At 36.5% G+C, this 21,348-nt stretch overlaps 1 protein-coding gene across 1 annotated transcript in view; it reads right to left on the reverse strand.

Annotated features, from left to right (window-relative positions):
• Osi4 (Osiris 4) overlaps positions 1–21,348 on the reverse strand; it is a 28,644-nt gene that overhangs the window by 2,006 nt on the left and 5,290 nt on the right. Inside the window, exons 2-3 of the mRNA XM_073961140.1 lie at positions 11,190–11,505; positions 10,806–11,119 (exon numbers count right to left, since the gene is read on the reverse strand). Coding sequence (XP_073817241.1) covers positions 10,806–11,119; positions 11,190–11,505 — 630 coding nt within the window. The remainder of the gene's footprint in view (positions 1–10,805; positions 11,120–11,189; positions 11,506–21,348) is intronic.

Consider the following 21,348-nt stretch of genomic DNA (forward strand, 5'->3'; position numbering starts at 1 on the left):
TACAAACTTTTTGGCCAAAACCACCTTATAATACCCTCCCTAAATAGTGACTTTTTCTCCAAATAAGTTTTTTGCTCATTCCGACCCCTGAATATTATTTGACCATCACCAAAATCAATAGGCTTCTTCCCCTCCGGGACCCCCATCAACACCCAAAATTTCGTGACGATCCGATCAAAATTGCGACCTGTAGCGTGATTACAAAGTTTAGATGGACAGACGGACAGACGGACGGACGGACGGACTGACGGACGGATACACCTAGCAAGATCGACTCAGCTCGTCGAGATATTCATTTGATATATATAAGTATGGGTCTACGACCATTATTTCGATGCGTTACAAACCTTTGGGCCAAAACCAACTTATAGTACCCTCCCCACATAGTGGTGTACGGTATAAATATTAAGTGTGTTGAAATTGAAATCAAATTCCACCTCAACATTTTTTTTTTCAAAATAGACTGGCTTAATAAAGCCTATTTTTTTTTAATTGTATTTAAAACAACCAATTTATTAGTGGTGAAAATTTGCATTGGTCGCTAAAGAGAATAGCAGTCGGCTACATACGATGGCTGAACGATAACTATCTGCCCTAACAATGAAAACGCGAATATTTACCACCAAAAACTATTTTATTGTTTTCTTAAGTAGTTTCCAGCATGATTTATACACTTTTTCGTGCGCTCAAACCTATTGGGGAAGCACTCTTTCCATTCCGATTGAAACACTTCCAAAACGTGGTTTTTGAACGCTTCAACAGCATCTTCTGCCGACGAAAATCTTGATCTGCAGGAATCAAATGAAGTCTTTGGATCCACAGTCAGGGCTGTACGGCGGTTGACCCATCAATCCTACATTTTGTCCGGTCAAACATCCTCTGGTTTCAATCGATGTGTAAGAGCTCACATTGTCATGGTGCTCAATGATTTGTCTTCTCTTGTTCGTTTTTCGAATTTCTCAGGAGACTTCAGGCAAACAAATTGTAGCGTACCACTCAAAATTAACCGTCCTACGTTCTTCAAGCCTTATAATAGCCACATGGTCAGCTTAGCCGAAGAAACAGGAGATCATTTGCTTCGATGTGATTTTTCCGTGAACAACTTTCGTTGGGTGTTGGCTACGATCGAATACACTAAACCAGTTTAAAAACCAGTTTCATAGTGCTATGGATGAACTTTTTTGTTTTCTATCAACATACAAATATTTAATTTGATCGATGCACTCTTGCCGTGATTTCCCTTATCGAAAATTGTGAAAAATGGTTGGACGAAAATGTTCACAAGTAAATTCCATTATTTTAGCAAAGTGATTTTTTCAAGTCACTGTAAACAACACTACACATGTTCGCATGTCAAAATATTCTGAGTTCGTTTAGACTAAACACTGTCAAGCTTTCCAAATAAAATGTACAATGGCGTCTGGCAACACTACGTATTGCCTAGGACAGCAACTTTTCTAGTTCCCTTTGTATGTAACATGCATTAGGAAACGAGATAGATCCATAGTTCCTTTCGGGGATATATGTATGTACATAGAATCACTTTCTGAGTCGATTTATGCATGCCCGTCCGTCATTTCGCAAAGTACAGTTCGTATTATATTGTCCGATTCAGCTAAAAATTTGGGAATATTTGGGAACGTTATTGCTTTTGGTGAAAATCGGTACAGATTTGGATATAGCTCCCATATAAAATTCTAAGGTAGAGTGAACCCGAGAGTTCTCCAAGGCTGGGTGATATAGCCTTTCTGAAATTCCATACCCTCCAGACGGCATAGAGATCGTATGTAAGCGGATGATTGTACGATCTTGGCGGCGAGTCCTATCCTGGAAACGTCCAATGTACAAGGTCCTCAAGTTGCTAGGCAGTAGTACTTGGAGTGGTGACAATAAAACCTTGTTTACCTCTTACGCATTGGGCCCGAATTGATAGCACGACACCCAACATATGCCCTGTATGTGGATTGGATTAGCACAACTCGAAGCCTAAACTCACTCACCCGACACCTGATATTATATGGACGCAGGCAGTTCAATCTGCTAACAGAACTCCTGATAACTGAAAAGAAATACGAACGAACATATATGCGTTGCCACAACAACACATTTTCAACGGTGCCTAGTGACACAATTTAAGAGGTTGATTCAAATCTATTTTGTGATTATAATTTTATGAAACAATCTTTCCATTCCATGTACGAAGTGATCTAGAAAATATTTTTGAACAAAATACAACTAAATATGTATTTTATAGCCCAGTCAAAATAGACATTGAAATAGCAAAAATTCCCATTGTGGTGGAGAGCTAAGGTTTGCCATTAGAAGCAACGTCCTAAAAGTCCCCATCGATCCCATGTGCGCAAAAAAGTTATTCGGGGTCAAAGGTCAAATTTTAAGGGTTTTTAGGTTATCGGATTTATTTTTTGAAAACGGTTGATCTAATCAAAAAGTGACTAAAGTAAATATTGTAGACAGAAAAATTATCTACAAGATTGGTCCTTATAATTTTTTTCCTTGAAGGAACCAATCTTGATATATAGCTGTTCTAAAAAACACATGATTTTTATGCACTTATAAGGGAAATATGCACATATTCAGACGAACCGGCTAAAATAAGCGAAGTGACCGGGTCTGTCCCCCCAAAAAATATACATTTTCTTGAAGAGCGAAATTATACCTATCTTTAAAAAAAATCTAACAAAGTCGGAGCGTGTTTAGTAGAGTTATTCAATGTTAGAACCATTTTATGCAAAAATAGCCCATTTAACCCACTTCTCAAATCGAAAGCCCAACGGGAACGACCCTAACGAAAACTCCCCGATTGTTTTTTTCAAGTTTTGCCCAAAGGTAGGGTTTGTTGCGCTGATTACGGAAATGTATAATTTTCAAGATCCGGTTCGCCGGTTATTCGACTCGAAAAGCCAAATTTAAAAACCAGGTAAGACTCGGTTCTACTGAGCCGATTACTGCGAAGTGGATATCGTTTGAAAACTTATGGAAGTACCTAACACATAGTGTCGTTACTTTAACCGGTTCGCCTCATAATGTACTTACGCGGCTAATTTTTTTTTTTTACTTTAAGATCGCGTTATCTCGAAAATGGTGTCTTTTTTAAAAATTGTAAAAACCATTCTTGGAAACATTTATTAAATCTACAACTTTTAATTTAGCTTTTGAGAAAATTGACCTTTGACCCCGAATAACTTGTTTTGCACACATGGGATCGATGGGGACTTTTAGGACGTTGCTTCTAATGGTGAACCCTAGCTCTCCATCAAAATACAGCTCTGTGGGATTTTTTGCTATTTCCCTCTTATATGCATGTCTATTTTGACTGGGCCATAAGATCCTCAAGAGGATATTAATTAGTTTCTTCACTGTTATTTGTTCGACCCTTTGTATTTGTTTTCAAATTAAACAAGGGGTTTTCGAGCTTGAGGTCATGGTTTTATTTTTATTGTTTCCAATATTTCGCAATTCCTTTAAATTGCATCTTCAGGGAAAATATGTATGTATATATAACTTATAAAACTAGTGTCAAGTCTATCATAGTAATAAGTAAACTTGACACTAGTTTTATAAGTTATATATACATATCTCCCTGCAGATGCAATTTAAAGGAATTGCGAAATATTGGAAACAATAAAAATAACAAGTAAAAAGTCGTTAAGTTCGGCCGGGCCGAACTTTTTATACCCTCCACCATAAAATAGTCTTAAATAAAATGGAATAATTAGCGTCCTTTCACAATTTAAGGTGGAACAACATTTCGACAATGGATAGAATCCTACTGCCTCCCACTATTGCTTAAATTACACTGTGAACACAAATGTTGGGGCAGAGATAATTCCTTTGGATATGAAAGCCCTTGGTGACAGAAAAACCCCGAAGGACAGATGCGCCGTGAGTCGAACTTCCGCGTTATGGCGTGATGAAGTTTTTGCAAGAGACACTGTAAGCCATCATGAATTAGAATTATATCTTTGTTTGTTGTTTTTGTAGAGCACTTAAGCAACAGTGAACAAAGATATAACGCTAATTTCTGATGGCCCACAGGGTCTATAACAAAAATTTCATCACGCCATAACGCGGCAGTTCGACTCACGGCGGATCTGTCGTTCGGGGTTCATAATATACCCCAGACTTTCACCATTTTGTTGCACAGTGTTATCTAATCTAATCTAAAAAAAAATGTGTCCAGCTAGGTGAAAGGTACCACCAACGGGGCTATATCAAAGAGTCAACCTATCTTTAAATTTTTTGGCGGAAATTTTTATAGCTGCAGGGAACTTCAAGAGTCAAATTGAGGGTAGTTTCATCAAAACAATGTAGACCCTCAAAAATGGACCCATGTTGACGAATTTTAATGAAGAAATTTCGTGACCACTGAAAATTCCCGAAAATCGGGAGGTACTGTTATGTGGGGGATATACCAAAACATGGTTCTATATTGACGATTATTTTTTGAATAGACAAAATTGTAGCTAAAATTCTCAAAATACCGATCATTACAGCTAGTACGTTTAAAAATTGCAGCTAAAATTCTCAAGATACCGAAAATCGGGAGATACCGTTATATGGCGGCTATACCAAAACATGGCCTATGTGGACGATGTTCCTTTTGAGATGTTTTATGACCACTGAGAACTTTAAATGTCAAATTACAGCTAGTTCGGTTAAAAATTGCAGCTAAAATTCTCAAAATACCGAAAATGGGGAGGTACTGTTATATGGGGGATATTCCAAAACATGGATCTATATTGACGATTATTTTTGAATAGACAAAATTGTAGCTAAAATTCTCAAAATACCGAGCATTTCAGCTAGTTCGGTTAAAAATTGCAGCTAAAATTCTCAAGATACCGAAAATCGGGAGATACCGTTATATGGCGGCTATACCAAAACATGGACCTATGTGGACGATGTTCCTTTCGAGATGTTTTATGACCACTGAGAACTTCAAATGTCAAATTACAGCTAGTTCGGTTAAAAATTGCAGCTAAAATTCTCAAAATACCGAAAATAGGGAGGTACGGTTATATGGGGGCTATACCAAAACATGGACCTATGTTGACGATGTTTGGTGGAGATGTTTCATGACCACTGAGAACCTCAAATGGCAAATTACAGCTAGTTCGGTTAAAAATTGTAGCTAAAATTCTCAAAATACCGAAAATCGGGAGGTACCGATATATGGGGCCTATACCAAAACATGGACATATGTTACCGATGTTTCGTGGAGATGTTTCATGACCACTGAGAACCTCAAATGTCAAATTACAGCTAATTCGGTTAAAAGTTGTAACTAAAATGCTCAAAATACCGAAAATCGGGAGGTACGGTTATAAGGGGGACCATACCAAAACATAGACCTATGTTGACGATGTTAGGTAGAGATGTTTCCTGACCACTGAGAACCTCAAATGTCAAATTGCAGGTAGTTCGGTCACAAATTGTGGTTAAAATTCTCAAAATACCGAAAATCTGGAGGTACCGTTATATGGGGGCTATACCAAAACATGGACCTATGTTGACGATGTTTGGTGGAGATATTATGCGACCACTGAGAACCTCAAATGGCAAATTACAGCTAGTTCGGTTAAAAATTGTAGCTAAAATTCTCAAAATACCGAAAATCGGGAGGTACCGATATATGGGGGCTATACCAAAACATGGGCCTATGCCCATATCCTTTGGGATATGAGTTTATTGATCAGCTAATTCGGTCAGCAAATGTGGCGAAGAACGTCAAAATACCTCAAATCCGGAGGTACCGTTATATGGGGGCTATACCAAAGAGTGGACCGATATAGCCCGTCTTCGAACTTGACCTGCCTATGGAAAAAAGACCCTCGGGTGCAAAATTTCAGCACTCTATCTCAATTATTGCGGACGCTAGAGTGATTACAACAGACGGACAGACGGACAGACAGACGGACATGGCTAGATCGTCTTAGAATTTTATCCTGATCAAGAATATATATACTTTATAGGGCCGCAAATGATTAGTTCGATGTGTTACAAACGGAATGACAAACTTAATATACCCTCCATACTATGGTGGAGGGTATAAAAACATGACCTCAAGCGGATATTAATTAGTTTTAATGACAGTTATAGTATTTATACTGACAAATCCACCGTACACTGGATCGTAAAACCAAGAATAATTGGTTTTATATAAATATAACTACCGTAGCGACAAAATTCCGTGTGTTACGTCCTGTTTATGAATTCTAAAGCCATGAAATCTCCAGAAAAGCTCTTAAGTTTCAATATGCGGTTATCTTGATCGAGTTTCAACTTGTCCTGTTTGATAAAACGCTAATTTCTTGAAGCAAACTTATACTTTCGGGGCCATTGTCCTTTCGAAAAATGTAATAATCCTTAATCCTTACACTTAATGATTAAGTTCCACAAGGGTTCTGCGGTGCATAGTAACTCTTGCGATATAAATGTTGGCCTTTTTGGGATTCGGACCGTGCATTTTCTAATGAATGCAAATACATATTACGGAATTTTCATGTTTTATCAATAAGTTATAACTTATCAATAAGTTTTTGTACTTTTTATACCTCACACATTTTGATTTCAATGCTGCATACTAACTTTTGCGACAGACTGTACTATCATGTGTGGTGTTGTTTACGCGGCCCATACATTTACTGCCAAACTGCTGCTGCCGATGAACCCTTTGTATACGTGTAAGATTGAGTAGTGTGTGGCATTCCTTCAATACACATTCCAGAAATAATACATTTTCCTCCAAAACACGGTTTTTTGAAGTTTTCAAAAATTTTTAATTTCCCCACAAACAATATTTATTATTTTCAATAATTGTTTTTTGATTACTTCGAAAATAAACAAAATTCATCTGACTGAAAGGGTTTCATTTCCAAAATCAAAATAGTTTTGATTTCTATCTTGCAAAAAATATTCACACATACATTGACAAATGCTTCAAAATTTGCTAATACTATTACAAATGCTGTCCTGCATGCCCACAGTGTATGGGCCGCATTACTGTGACTTGAAAAATTAGTTTGAAAAAAAAAAAATGGAAATACTTGTGAAGATTTTCGTCCAATCATTTTTCACAAGTTTCGACGTGGATAATCACGGCAAGAGTGCAGCGATTAAATTAAATCTTTGTGCGAGCTCTCAAATTTCGATTCAAAGCAGACAAAATGTGGAATTGATGGGTCATCCGCTGTACAGCCCTGCCTTGTCACCCAATGACTTCATCTGATGATTCAACAAGTAAGAGCGGCGAAATATATTTAAGTAAATAATTGAATAACGTACTAAACTCTTCCTCTTATTCTTTGAAAGAGCAGAATATCTTAATTTAACTATGGGTGCTATATGAAGTCGTGGGCCTATTCTATGCCCCCAACGAATACTAAATAACAAATTTCGCCACTTCGCACCCATTGGCCAAAACAGCTATGACATGGACCTTTTTAATAATATATTAGTTTTTGTTTCATTCGAACGCGATCTTCTTAAGAATAGCTTAAAAATAAAATAAAAAAACCGGAACATTTGACTAATATTTTTTGTTGTGAGTACAACCTATATTTTAAGTGCAAGTAAATACATATGTAAATGTATATTCAAAATATCGTGAAATTAATACGTATAGCAAAATATTATAGTGGATTTTGAAGGAGGAGGTAATAGCTTAATTTTCATTAAAAAATAGTATTTTAGCGTATTGTGGAATTCTAGTTAGCTGCATATTTTCTTAGAGTATTTTGTAATGCTAATTCGGTCATATACTTAAATTTGACCTAAGGTTTTAGTCATGATGACCACCAGTGCCCACCTCGGGAATAATTTTCCAAAGTAGGTCATGGGTTTAAAATTATTCAGTATTAAAATCAGCTGCCATCTAGTGCCAGACTATAAATGGTGGGTCACGGACTAAAACTGCCCTAGAATAGGTTTTCTATGTATATATTAGCGTATAACTCTGTTATCTGACCACGTACATTAATATAATTGACATCAGTAGAAGGATAACGAAATCTTCTTCCAAATTTGTCTTACGTTGGCGGTACGTGCCTTCCAGGAAGAACGCTATAAGATCTATATTAAAAATTTTACCAATTTTCAGACAATGTTTTTTTTTAATCCGCTAAATTTGTTGGATTTTATGTTTTTGGAGATTTTTTAGTTTCCCCAAGCCTATTTTTGCATCACAAAATAATCGGGACGTTTGTTCATGTCATTTTGTATTAACAGCAAAAAACAATTCTTACCGTATACCCCTTCCAGAGGGGAAAGGGGGGAGAATGTTACGCTCAGGGTTTCTTAAAACACTCTTCGCAGCAGCACAAAGCTGTAACCCGTGCATTGGCTTGATTTTTACACTCCAAATATTTGTTGGCCACATTCTCCATACAAGTGGATCCACTGTTCTTCGGTAGGATGTTGAAGCCAAAACCTTCAAAATACCGAAAATTTGAAGAGACCGTTCTATGAGGGCTATATGACGATGTGGAGCATTACCGACAAATTTCTGGTGGAAAGTTTTATTCCTTAAGTTACTCTTTAAAGGGGGCTATATGAAGACATGGGCGTATACTGATAATTCTCATCGGGAATATGTTATACTCCCATGGAAGACTAAATACCAAATTTCGTTCATTTCGGTGTGATAATGACGCTGAAACCTTCAAAACACCGAAAATCGGGAGGAACCATTCTTTGAGGTGGAATTTTTTATACTCCCAACGAAGACTAAATATAAAATTTCAGCCATTTCGGTGGTATTATAATGAGGCTAAAACTTTAAACTAGCGAAAATTGGGATGTACAGTTATATGGGGGCGGTACAGTTATATGAAGGTGTGGACCTATACCGACAAATTTCAGGAGGAAAGGAAAATTTCACAGTACAGCACAGTCATGCTATGCTATGCTGTGAACATTTCGACATAGCATATCATCATTAATATTAACACAGCAAACCTACTTACTGATAGTTGGTCAGTGTTTCCGAACACTGAGGAAGTGAGAATGAAATGTATATTGAAAAAGGTACACGTGGCAATCGCCTGCATTTGCACTTTTTTGTTAATTTAATATTCAGAAGTTATTCTTAAGTTACACGTTGAAACATACACATGCAATTTTTTTAAGCTTTTGGGAGAGAACAACTTGTAACTTCGTAAACTTAAAAATTTCGAAATTTGCTTCCGTAAATGACATAATTTCGGGAACCTATTGTTATTACATTTTGGCTGAAATCTGTTATATTTTTATATTTTTCCTAAGAACATTTTTAGAACGATCAAGCCTATTATTCAATATTTTCTTTAACATTTTGTTATCTATAACAACAATTACTCTGTTCCAAAACCTGCAAGTATCTATTATTTTTGAGTTTTTGACAAATTTATAAAGTGTCAACATTTAAAAAATAGTAGACTGTTGCAAGTTCCAGAACAAAGCAATATTTTTGGTCAAAATAATAGTAGTGTGACACAATATATTAAAATGTACAATAAATCTAGCAAGTTATTTTATACTCATTCGAACGTATTAGGTAAAAATCTTGTCCAATATCACTTTCACGCCTAATTCAACTACATATGTACTTCTTTGCCATCAAACATCATCTGGGTTATGTTTGATGCTATGCTGTTGATTTTGTTCAAAGCTCAGTACAACAATAGTTTTCGTTATTGTTTTCATGACTAAGGCTGTTTACTATGCTGTTAAAATATCGGCAGCACAGCATAGCAATAGCATTCGTTTTGGATTGTGATAACTAACTATGCTATGCTGTGTGCTGCACAGAATTCACAAGCACAGCATAGACCATGTGCTGTGCTGGTAAAATTTTCGCAGCGTAGCACATCAATAGTTTTCGTTTTTGATTATGATGACTATGCTATTCTATGTGCTGTGAAGATTTCACAAGCACAGCATAAACCATATGCTATGCTACTTTCACGTTCGCAGCACAGCCCAGCAATAGTTTTCGGTTTTGTTTTTGATAACAGCACAGCATAGCAATAGCATTCATTTTTGATTTTGTTGACTATGCTATGCTGTGTGCGGTAGCATATATCATGTGCTATGATATTTCAATGTTTGCAGCATAGCACATGAATTGATTTTGCTATTGAAATAAAAAACTAGCGCATATTTTGCATAGCTGTGGGAGGGAGACAATGCGACCGAACGAATCATGACATACTTCACACACTTTAGATTGTTAAAGATGGAGTACTAGCGCGCTATGATAATAAGCTACATACGTATATTTATATAAAACAAGTTTTATTCACTTAAAACAATTCTTAGGAACTAATCTTAATGATTATATGCGAGATCATCAATGTTCCGTGGTGGTAATAGTTATGTTTCGATATGTCTACTACATATAAATATTGTATTTACAAAAAATACAACTACATCAGAACTACCAATTACTTTTTCTTTTCCGGATATCCATTCCTAAAAATTCCAACGTATCTTTTATACTTTCTTCTTCATTGAATATATGATCTTCCTCCTCCTCTTCTTCGACATCTTCAACATCCATGCCAAGTAAATTTGCCTTCCATTGTAAACGTTTTTCATTTTCCTCGACAACTTCGGCAGCTGCTACAGCGGCAACTTTTATAAGATCATCATAAATATTCAATGAAGATTGTTTGTATTTGTCTCTTAAATTAAAGTGTGCATTATTTGATGCTTTATAGATGTGCTTTTGGTGAGGTGCTATAATATTTTTAGGTGAGCAAATAAGAAATGTGCTTTATAATCAAAATGTCTTGTAGAAGACTTACTTCGTCCAAGCCATGAATCCTCACGTTTAACTTTTTGTCCCAAACCAGCCGCATTGAGTGCAGCTAGAACTTGGGTATTATTTTGGGCTTCTGCAATATTCTGATGTAGCGAACTTTCAGCTGCATAATGTTCGAGACCCGGATGACCTGGATGACCACCCATTGGGGCAACGGCAGCAGCATGTATTGGCATGCCACCAGCATACATGTCAGAACCTGCCATATCTGCTGGCCCACCTGCCATTGAATGTATACCATAATCCATGCTATAGGGCATCATATACGGTGAATGTTCGGGATATTGGTACATCATTCTGAAATTGAAAAATAAAAATAATTTATATATTTCGAAAGCAAAATGTCCCTATTTATTAATTCTCCTACTTCTCTGAAGCGTTCTCCATTAATTTCTTCATCAATACCATAGCAGCTACCACAAATGCGATTTTTGAAATGGCCAGGGCCTTTAATGTCAACATACCAACAAATTTTGCAGCCACCAACGTCCACCCAAAAGTAGTGGCCGCCAAATACATGGGTACATACATTTGCATTTGTTTTTTGTCCTCTTTGTCATGTCGCTCCTTAAATCGTTGAATAATTCCGTGATGTCCATGACCACCGCCACCACCTCCACTACCGCTACCACCAAGCAAGCCGCCACCATCATCACCGCCTCCACCTAATATGCCATGGCGAGCTGAAAAATATTAAAATGTTTACAAACACATATTTCTCCATAATTTTGAAATAATGGTTTTATAAATAAAACAAGTAAGAACAGACTATAGTCGGACGGGGCCGACCATGTGATACCCTATACCACTATCCCTGTGCACTAGCTTTCCGGGCTAGCTGTTATAAGATGTGCATTAGAAATTTTACCAATTTTCATACAAAAGTTTTGATCAATTTAACCCGCTAAATATTATCCGATCATACCGTTGACTTGCACGCTACTTCTTCATCTCAAACCAAAACTACGTTTAAAATTTCGCGCCGATCGGACTATTATTGCGACCTACAGAGCGGCTACAAAATCGAGCAAAAATTTTGTTTTTGGTCCATTTCATCCCTTTAACATTTCACGATCATCGCCAAAAACTAATCAGTTCTATTCTGGTCCAAACCCGACCTCCATACTAAATTTCGTGACAATCGGTCCATAATTGCGGCCTCTAGCTTGATTACAATTTTTAATGGACGGACAGACGGACGGACGGACGGACGGACACACATCGCTAAATCGCTTTATCTCGTCGAGATATGAAGTTTGGTATACCACATGAGGGGTCTACGACGAATATTTCGCGGCGTTACATGAATTTTTGGGAAAACAAACTTATTATACCCTTTTCCACATTGTGGTATAGGGTATAAAAATACACATTTTACGGATAAAATTTCTCAGACAAAATTTCAGAGTAAGCAGACATTTTTCTATAAAAACTATCGATATAGGCCCCGGCTTTGGTTTTACCACATCCCGTACAACGATTTAGGGTATTTTGAAGATTGTAGCAAAATTTCAATTTTATGTTTTCAGTAGGAAACTCTATCCGTACTGGTCCAGGTTTTGGTTAAACCCTATATTAAGGTACCGCTCGATTTTATTTACTTCGAGGGTTTTTGTAACATTTTCCATTTTCCAACAGAAATTGCTGTAATTTGTTACTGAAAAAATTTTAACGGGCGCCTGGAGTTTCTAATTTTTGGAATTGTACTGAGCAAAAAAGTCTACTAGACCTTAGATCCACCCACTGACTTTGAGTTCCGTTTTGTAGCACAGTGTCATTTATCGATATTTTGCGAAAAATTTCCACTTTGTTAAGGCCAAACCTGCCTGAAGGAGCATTCCAATGCTTTTGAGCTGTACTAGAGAGTTCTTAATTATTGTCTTGACTAAAATTTTTGTCTGTGTTTTGGATCGAAAATCTCAATGGTTTGGCTGTTATATACGAAAATATGCAAAAAACCTGGATAAACAAGTAAGAACAGACTATAGTCGGACGGGGCCGACCATGTGATACCCTATACCACTATCCCTGTGCACTAGCTTTCCGGGCTAGCTGTTATAAGATGTGCATTAGAAATTTTACCAATTTTCACACAAAAGTTTTGATCAATTTAACCCGCTAAATATTATCCGATCATACCGTTGACTTGCACGCTACTTCTTCATCTCAAACCAAAACTACGTTTAAAATTTCGCGCCGATCGGACTATTATTGCGACCTACAGAGCGGCTACAAAATCGAGCAAAAATTTTGTTTTTGGTCCATTTCATCCCTTTAACATTTCACGATCATCGCCAAAAACTAATCAGTTCTATTCTGGTCCAAACCCGACCTCCATACTAAATTTCGTGACAATCGGTCCATAATTGCGGCCTCTAGCTTGATTACAATTTTTAATGGACGGACAGACGGACGGACGGACGGACGGACACACATCGCTAAATCGCTTTATCTCGTCGAGATATGAAGTTTGGTATACCACATGAGGGGTCTACGACGAATATTTCGCGGCGTTACATGAATTTTTGGGAAAACAAACTTATTATACCCTTTTCCACATTGTGGTATAGGGTATAAAAATTTCAAGTCAAATCCAGGGGCTCGATTTTCACTTTAGACATATGGTCCAGTAGACTTTTTTGCTCACTACAATCCCGAGACTCAGAAACTCCAGGTGCCCGTGATAGTGTGTCTGTGACACAAAAAAGAAGAAGCAGACCCCAATCTTTTAAGGGGTTTCTGTTAACTCAGTAATTATATAAGTTACATATATACGTTACTTTTGCTCAAATTTCATGTACCGATATCCGTCTACCAAGAATTGTAATCGAACTCAAGGCCGCAATTATGGACCAATCGTCAAGAAATTTTGTAGGGAGGTCGGGTTCTGAAATGAATAGACACCATTTTTTGTTAGTGATGATCATAACATAGCATATCAGAATTCTAGCTAGATCAGCATTCTTGAATGACTTCTTGTTTTCGTTGTTTATATACCCTCCACTATAGTATAAGCAACGTATGTCTGTTTTTATACCCTCCACCATAGTATGTATGGTTTTTTTTTTTTTTCTAACACATCCAACTAATCTATTGCGACCATATTAAGGGCAGTTCGGAAACTTCTTAGCCTAGCACAAAAAGTGCGGTATAAACAGAAAAAAGTTAAGTGTTTTGGAAACTTCCATCTCTGTTATGAACACATGTTAAATTTTGTTTCGATCTGGCAACTCCTTCATATAGAAACAGGTGTTCAAAAAAGACGCATCCGCAATTTTTTTTACAATGGAAAAATTAGAAATGCGTGCTGTCATTAAATATTTACATAAAAAAGGTTTATCGGAAAAAGAAATTCATAATGATATGGTGAATGTGTTAGGTGAAAGTGCTCCTTCATATGCAACAGTAAAAAATTGGGTTGCTGAATTTAAATACAAAAATTGAAGATGAACCACTTAGTGGACGTCCAAAACCAGCAACAACAACAGAAATTGTAGCCAAAGTGCATGATATGGTATTAAATGATCGACGAATAAAAGTGCGTGAAATTGCTAATATCATGGGCATCTCAAATGATCGAGTCCATTTAATTTTGCATGAAGAACTACAGATGAAAAAGCTTTCTGCAAGACGGGTGCCGCATTTGTTAACAGTCGATCAAAAACGCATAAGAATGAACATTTCTCAAGCTTGTTTGGATCGTTTTAAGCGAAATAAAATGGATTTTAAGCGTCGTTTCATAACTGTTGATGAGACATGGATCCACCACTATACTCCAGAGACAAAAGAACAATCCAAACAATGGACTGACGCTGGAGGAAGTGCCCCAAAGAAGGCAAAAACAATTCAATCGGCTGGTAAGGTCATGGCAACGGTTTTTTGGGACTTCAAAGGTATTTTATTGATTGACTATCTGCAAAAGGGTAAAACAATAAATTCAGAGTACTATTGCAACCTTTTGGATCAAAACAATTTCGAGAAAAACGTCCTGACTAACAACACAAAAAAATAATTTTTCATCAAAACAACGCACCAGCGCACAAGAGTGTTTTAACAATGGCTAAAATCAACGAATTAAAGTACGAGTTGCTTGACCACCCACCTTATTCTCCTGATTTAGCTCCCAGTGACTTTTACTTGTTCCCAAATCTAAAAAAATTCCTTGCTGGCAAGCGTTTTACCTCAAATGAAGATGCAATTACAGTTGTAAACCACTATTTTGAAGACCTTGAGGAAAACTATTTTAATCAAGGGATAGAATTTCTAGAAAAGCGTTGGACTAAGTGTATTGAAGTTTCAAGAGATTATATTGAAAAATAAAAATATTTAGTTAATATAGTTTCCGAATCGCCCTCGTATTCTTGATCAGGATAAAATTCTTAATCGATATAGTCATGTCCGTATATTCTTAGCACTCTAGCGTCCGCATTAATTGAGATACAACGCTAACATTTTGCACCAAGTGTCTTCTTCCATAGTTAGCTCAAGTTCGAGGATGGGCTTTATAGGTCCACGTTTTGGTATATCCCCCATATAAAGGTACCACCTGCTACCGGACTGAAACTTGACATTTGAGGTTCCCAATGAAAAAGCACTTTCTCCACTAAAAATTGTAAAGATAGGTCCACGTTATGGTCTAGCCCCCATATAACGGTACCTTACGATTTAAGGTATTTTTAGGATTTTAGATATATTTTACGCCCGAATTGGCTCCAATTCGCTGAAATTTGACGTTTTCGGTATTCAATGACTAACAAAATTCTCCACTAAAAATTTACAAGATAGGTCCACGTTTAGGTATAGTCCCCATATAAGTTTACCTCCCGATTTAAGGTATTTTAAGGCTTCTAGCTACATTTTCTAACCAAATTAGCTGAAATTTGGCATTTGATGTTCCCACTGACCAAAAAAACTTCTTTACAAAAGTGATCAAGTAATGTCCAAGTTTTAGTGTAGCCCCTATATAACGGTACCTCCCGATTTAAGATATGTTGGGGATTTTAGCTAAATTTTTCGACCTAACTGGCTGTAAATTGACATTTGAGGTTCTCAGTGGTCCTGAAACATCTCCACCAAAAATCGTCAATAAAGGTCCATGTTTTTTGTATAGCCCTCATACTCCCAATTTCCGGCATTTTGAGGATTTTAGCTACAATTGTTAACGTAACTTGACACTTGAGGTTTCAGCGGTCACGAAACTTCCCCACCAAAACTTTTTTAACATAGGTCCATGTTTTGGTAATTTGACATTTGAACTCTCTGTAATTTGACATTTGATGTTCCACTGGTCACAAAACTTCTAAACCAAAAACTGTACAATCTTCGAAGTTTATCTATGATATGCAGAAATATTACGATATGCAAAGTTTTGACCAACGATGATCCATTGCGAAAGTTTTCGTGTGTACCTGCTACTTTAGAGTTTTCGAGTTTTGAGATGTGTGTCCGTCCGTCCGTCCGTCTGTCCATTATAAATTGTAAACACGCTCCAGGCCGCAATTATGGACCGATCGTCGTGAAATTTTGTATGGAGGTCGGGTTCAGATCAGAATAGATCCCTATTCTTATTCGTGATGATCGTGAAATATTTATCGGGTGAAATGGACCAAAAACATAATATTTATCCAATTTTCTAGCGGCTCTGTAGGTCTCAATAATAGTCCGATCAACGCGTAATTTTAAATAAGGTAAGAGTATATCACAAAGGAGAAGCTTGCAATTTGAGATGGCGATCGGATAATATTTAGAGGGTTATATGGACCAAAACTTTTGTGTGAAAATTGTGAAAATTTTTAATATACAGCTTATATCTTAATTCCTGGAAGTGACATTCCGGACAAGTTAGCTATACCTGGAAGTGGAACGCTTGACCTTTCAATTGATGCCAATTATGTTGGTGTGCATGATCAGATAACAGAGTTACAGCCTAATATAGTCAGTTATTTATTTGTAGTGTAATCATAAACTCGCTAGAGGTCCCAATTATACCTCAATAGTCACGAAATTTTGCACCGGGTAAGAGTATAGGTCGAAAAAGATGCCTACAATTTTGAATGATGATCTGATATTCTTTAGCGGGTGAAATGGTCCATTACTTTTGTATGAAAAATATAAAAATTTAATTTTTGGTCGATATTTTAATTCCTTGAGGACATATATATTTCGCAAAGTAGCCTACATATGGAAAAAACTACTGTTTGCTAGATAACGGGCCTACTGCCTAATATATAATGGGTTCTGTGTAGAGAACCACATTTTTATTCCATGCTACATATTGTCTCTCCAAAAGTTTATGTAACACCACGAAATATTCGTCCTAGACCCCTTATTTGGTATGCCGAAATTCATATCTCGACGAGATAAAGCGATTTAGCGATGTGTGTCCGTCCATTAAAAATTGTAAACAAGCTTAAGGCCGCAATTATGGACCGAATGTAACGAATTTTTTAAGGAGGTTGGGTTCGGGCCAGAATAGAAATGATTAGTTTTTGGTGATGATCGTGAAATGTTCAGGGGATGAAATGGACCAAAAACAAAATTTTAACCAATTTTGTAGCGGCTCTGTAGGTCAAAATAATAAACAAAGTTTGAGTTTATGATGAAGAAGAAGCGTACAAACCAACGTGAAGATCAGATAATACTTAGCGGGTTAAATGGACTGAAACTTTTGTGTGAAATTGGTAAAAATTTCAATAACGTAGCGGTTTAACAACGGAAGTAGTTGTACTACATAAGTAGGTTTCATTACATTTTAGTTTGTGTGAACTAAATTTTCCTTTCCTGCTACAAAAATGCCTTTGTCATGCTAGATAACTTTTTGGTTTTGGTCATAAGTATTATACATTACATCTCTGATATTTGATAATTAAATTTTCACAATCATTGAAAAGATGTTCCGGGGATAGTGGTATAGGGTATCCCATGGTCGGCTCCGTCCGACTATAGACTTTTCTTACTTGTTGAAGTCTAAAACCATTATTTCCACGAGGCACATATTTAATCATATCAACACATTCGGGTAATGACTTTTTGACATTTTTTCTCAAAAATAATTTCCTGTAGCAAGAATGAATGAACTATTGCATATTAAAAAAGGTCAAGCAAAACCACTTTAAAAAATTTATTTTTTAAAAAATACCATGAAAAAAAAAAAATATTTCCCATTGCACTAATGTATGCCTATTATTGACTACAATAACGTTTATTCCATTTATATAAGGAAAAAGGTCCAGCACAAACCACTTTTAATTGATATGATATATGAAATAAAATTATAGATGATATAAAATGATATATATATAATGATATGTTGATAAATTTTGTGAGACACAAAAGATTATGCCATCTTGGTTATGTCGTGTGGCTCCAAAGTTTATTTTGAGTTATATATATCTGGTTATAGTGATTTCAAAACCATTTATAGTTACTAAAAAAAGCTCATATAGAAACATTTTCAAATGAATAATTAAGATTTTATCTAATATTAGGTAAAAGCTCATACAAATATGATACAGGGCTATGAGGTTGTAATAGATATAATCAGGGTTTCGAAGTTGGAGCCTGGAGTCGGAGTCTAGCAAATTTTGCTGGAGTCGGAGCCGGAGTCGTGTTTATAATACACTTTGGAATACTGTTTTCATATCCCATATATTCCTGGGAAAGATCTTTTAGAAAATTTACTGGTCAATGTTTGCTATTAGATAGACTTCTAAAAAAGGCCATGTGATACTGTAAGAGAAATTGTATCGAAGACCGACAGGATTTTCATGGAAGTGATATTGATCCTACTAGACTTCTTGCTGAATTTGGATGAGAAAATTTGGTGTCTTTTTTAAGATGATCTTCCTGCCATTTTGTTAAACGACCCCCTTTACATATACTATAAGGAAATGTTCGTCTGTTAAAGGACTTTACTGTTTTTTTTTTATAACTGAAGAGCATGGGTCATCTGAAAGAAAAGCTAAGTAACCTTTTGTCCCTCTTAGAAAAGATCTACTCGTATGCTATGAGAAATCCTGTTGTTCTTCGATTAGAATATATCAAAATCAATTTTGGATTAAATGTAATGCCCAATTTGGCAATAGATTTATGCCGAGGAAGTCACAAATATATATTTTATAATAGAGTTATAATTGAAATGACCGAAAGGAAAAATGTTTAACAAATCGACGTTAAATTATGGGCATTACATCTTTGGTGGATGTATTAATGTCGTATGCCCACTTAATCATTCCCGTTTGTCGTTCGACCTAGCCGAACTTAATGTTGGTTTTACTTGTATTCTTTTTGATGTGATAGACAAAGGATACTTTCCACCTAATTACTTATTTTGTCATTCCGTATGTAACACATCGAAACTCTATAAAGTATAAAGATATATGTTTATCTGTCTGTTGAAATCAGGATAAAGCTCGCATCATTTAAGATAGAGCCATATATGTTGGTACAGAATTTTACATTATTCTTAAGATGTTTGTATTCAAAATGGGTTATATCAGTCCACGTTATGATAAACCCATAGAACGGTAACGACTGAATTTCGGTATTTTGAAACATTTTATAACATTATCGAACCGAAATGCCTATATATAAACAAGTGAGCCAAGGCTATAGTCGGGTCGGCGCCGACTATGTAATACCCTACACCACTACCCCCGTTCATAAGCTTTTGACTAATAAAATTCAAAATATTAAAATTGGGATAGCTTAACGCCTTTGCTCTGAATGTCTTCATTAACACAGGTCAATTTTTTTGAAACGCATTTAAGTGCATCGACAGTACAACCTAAATAAAAAATGAAAAAGTGGGATGTATGCCAACCATCAATAGGCTTCTTTCTCTGTTAGACCCCCATTAACCCCCAAAACTTCGTGAGGATCCGATCAAAATTTCGTAGTGTGATTGCACAAAAATGGAAAAAGGGATGCATTACCGACTATTGCGATATCTCTGTTGTTTGACCACCTATGAAAACCTACATCACAACGTTGTAAAGGTGATATTTTCTACTTTCCTTGCCAGGTTTTGCTTTCGATATACCTCCTACAGAAGGGAGATATTAACTTTGAAATAAAACGTTGGTCTTTTTTCCAAATATTTTTTTTTTACATTCCGACCCCTGAATAATATCCGCCCATTATCAAAAATCAAAGGGTTTTTTCCTCTGTGGGACCCCCAATAACACCCAAAATTTCGTGACGATCCAATTAAAATTGCGACCTGTAGCGTGATTTCCAAAAAAGTGGAAAAATGGATGTATTACCGACTATTGCGATATCTCCGTTATTTGGATACCTACGCCAACCTGCTTTACATCATTGTAATGATGGGATTTTTTACTTTCATAGTCGGACTTTGTTTTTGGAAGATCCCCAACCGAAGCTGTGATATTCGTCATTATTATTAAAATCGCAAAAATAAAAAGTTGGGTTCTATTAGCGGCTATTGCGATCTATTCGTTGTTTGATCACCTACGAGAACCTACTTTACATCATCAGAAAGGCGATATTTTCTACTTTCATGGCCAGGTTCTGCTTTTGGTATACCCCATATTGAAGCTGAGATATTTGCTTAGGAAAAAACGTTGTCTTTTTCTCCAAATAAGTTTTTTGCCCATTACCACCCCTAAATATTATCCGGCCATCACCAAAATCAATAGGCTTCTTCATCTGTGTGACCCCCATTAACCCTCAAAACTTCGTGACGATCCGATCGAAATTGCGACCTGTAGCGTGATTTCCAAAAAAGTGGAAAAATGGGATGTATTACCGACTATTGCGAAATCTCCGTTATTTGGTCACCTACGCCGACCTAGTTTACATCGTCGTAAAGATGGGATCTTCTACTTTCATAGCCAGGCTTTGCTTTTGGAAAGTCCCCAACCAAAGCTGTGAAAATCGTTATTATAATTGAAATCGCAAAAATGAAAAGTTGTGTTTTATTTGCGACTATTGTGATATCTTCGTTGTTTGATCACCTACGAGAACCTACTTTACATCATTAGAAATATTATTTTCTACTTTTATTGTCAGGTTTTGCTTTTGGTATACCCCGTATAGAAGCTGAGATATTCGCTTTGGAACAAAACGTTGTCTTTTTATCCACTAAAGTTTTTTGCCCATTCCGACCCCTAAATATTATCCGACCATCACCAAAATCAATAGGCTTCTTCCCCTCCGGGACCCCCATCAACACCCAAAATTTCGTGACGATCCGATCAAGGTTTAGATGGACAGACGGACAGAGGACAGACGGACGGACGGACGGACTGACGGACGGACACACATAGGCAGATCGACTCAGCTCGTCGAGACATTCATTTTGGTATATATAAGTATGGGTCTACGACCATTATTTCGATGCGTTACAAACTTTTTGGCCAAAACCAACTTATAATACCCTCCCCACATGGTGGTGTAGGGTATAAACATTCCTGCAAATAATTGTCGATATAGGTTTACGATTTAATATAACACAATATAACGGTACGTCTCAATTTTATGTATTGCGTAGGTTTTTAGTTACA

This window comes from Musca autumnalis, unplaced genomic scaffold (assembly GCF_047663935.1).
Source record: "Musca autumnalis isolate F117 unplaced genomic scaffold, ASM4766393v1 scaffold_1, whole genome shotgun sequence".
Classification (NCBI taxonomy): Eukaryota; Metazoa; Arthropoda; class Insecta; order Diptera; family Muscidae; genus Musca; species Musca autumnalis.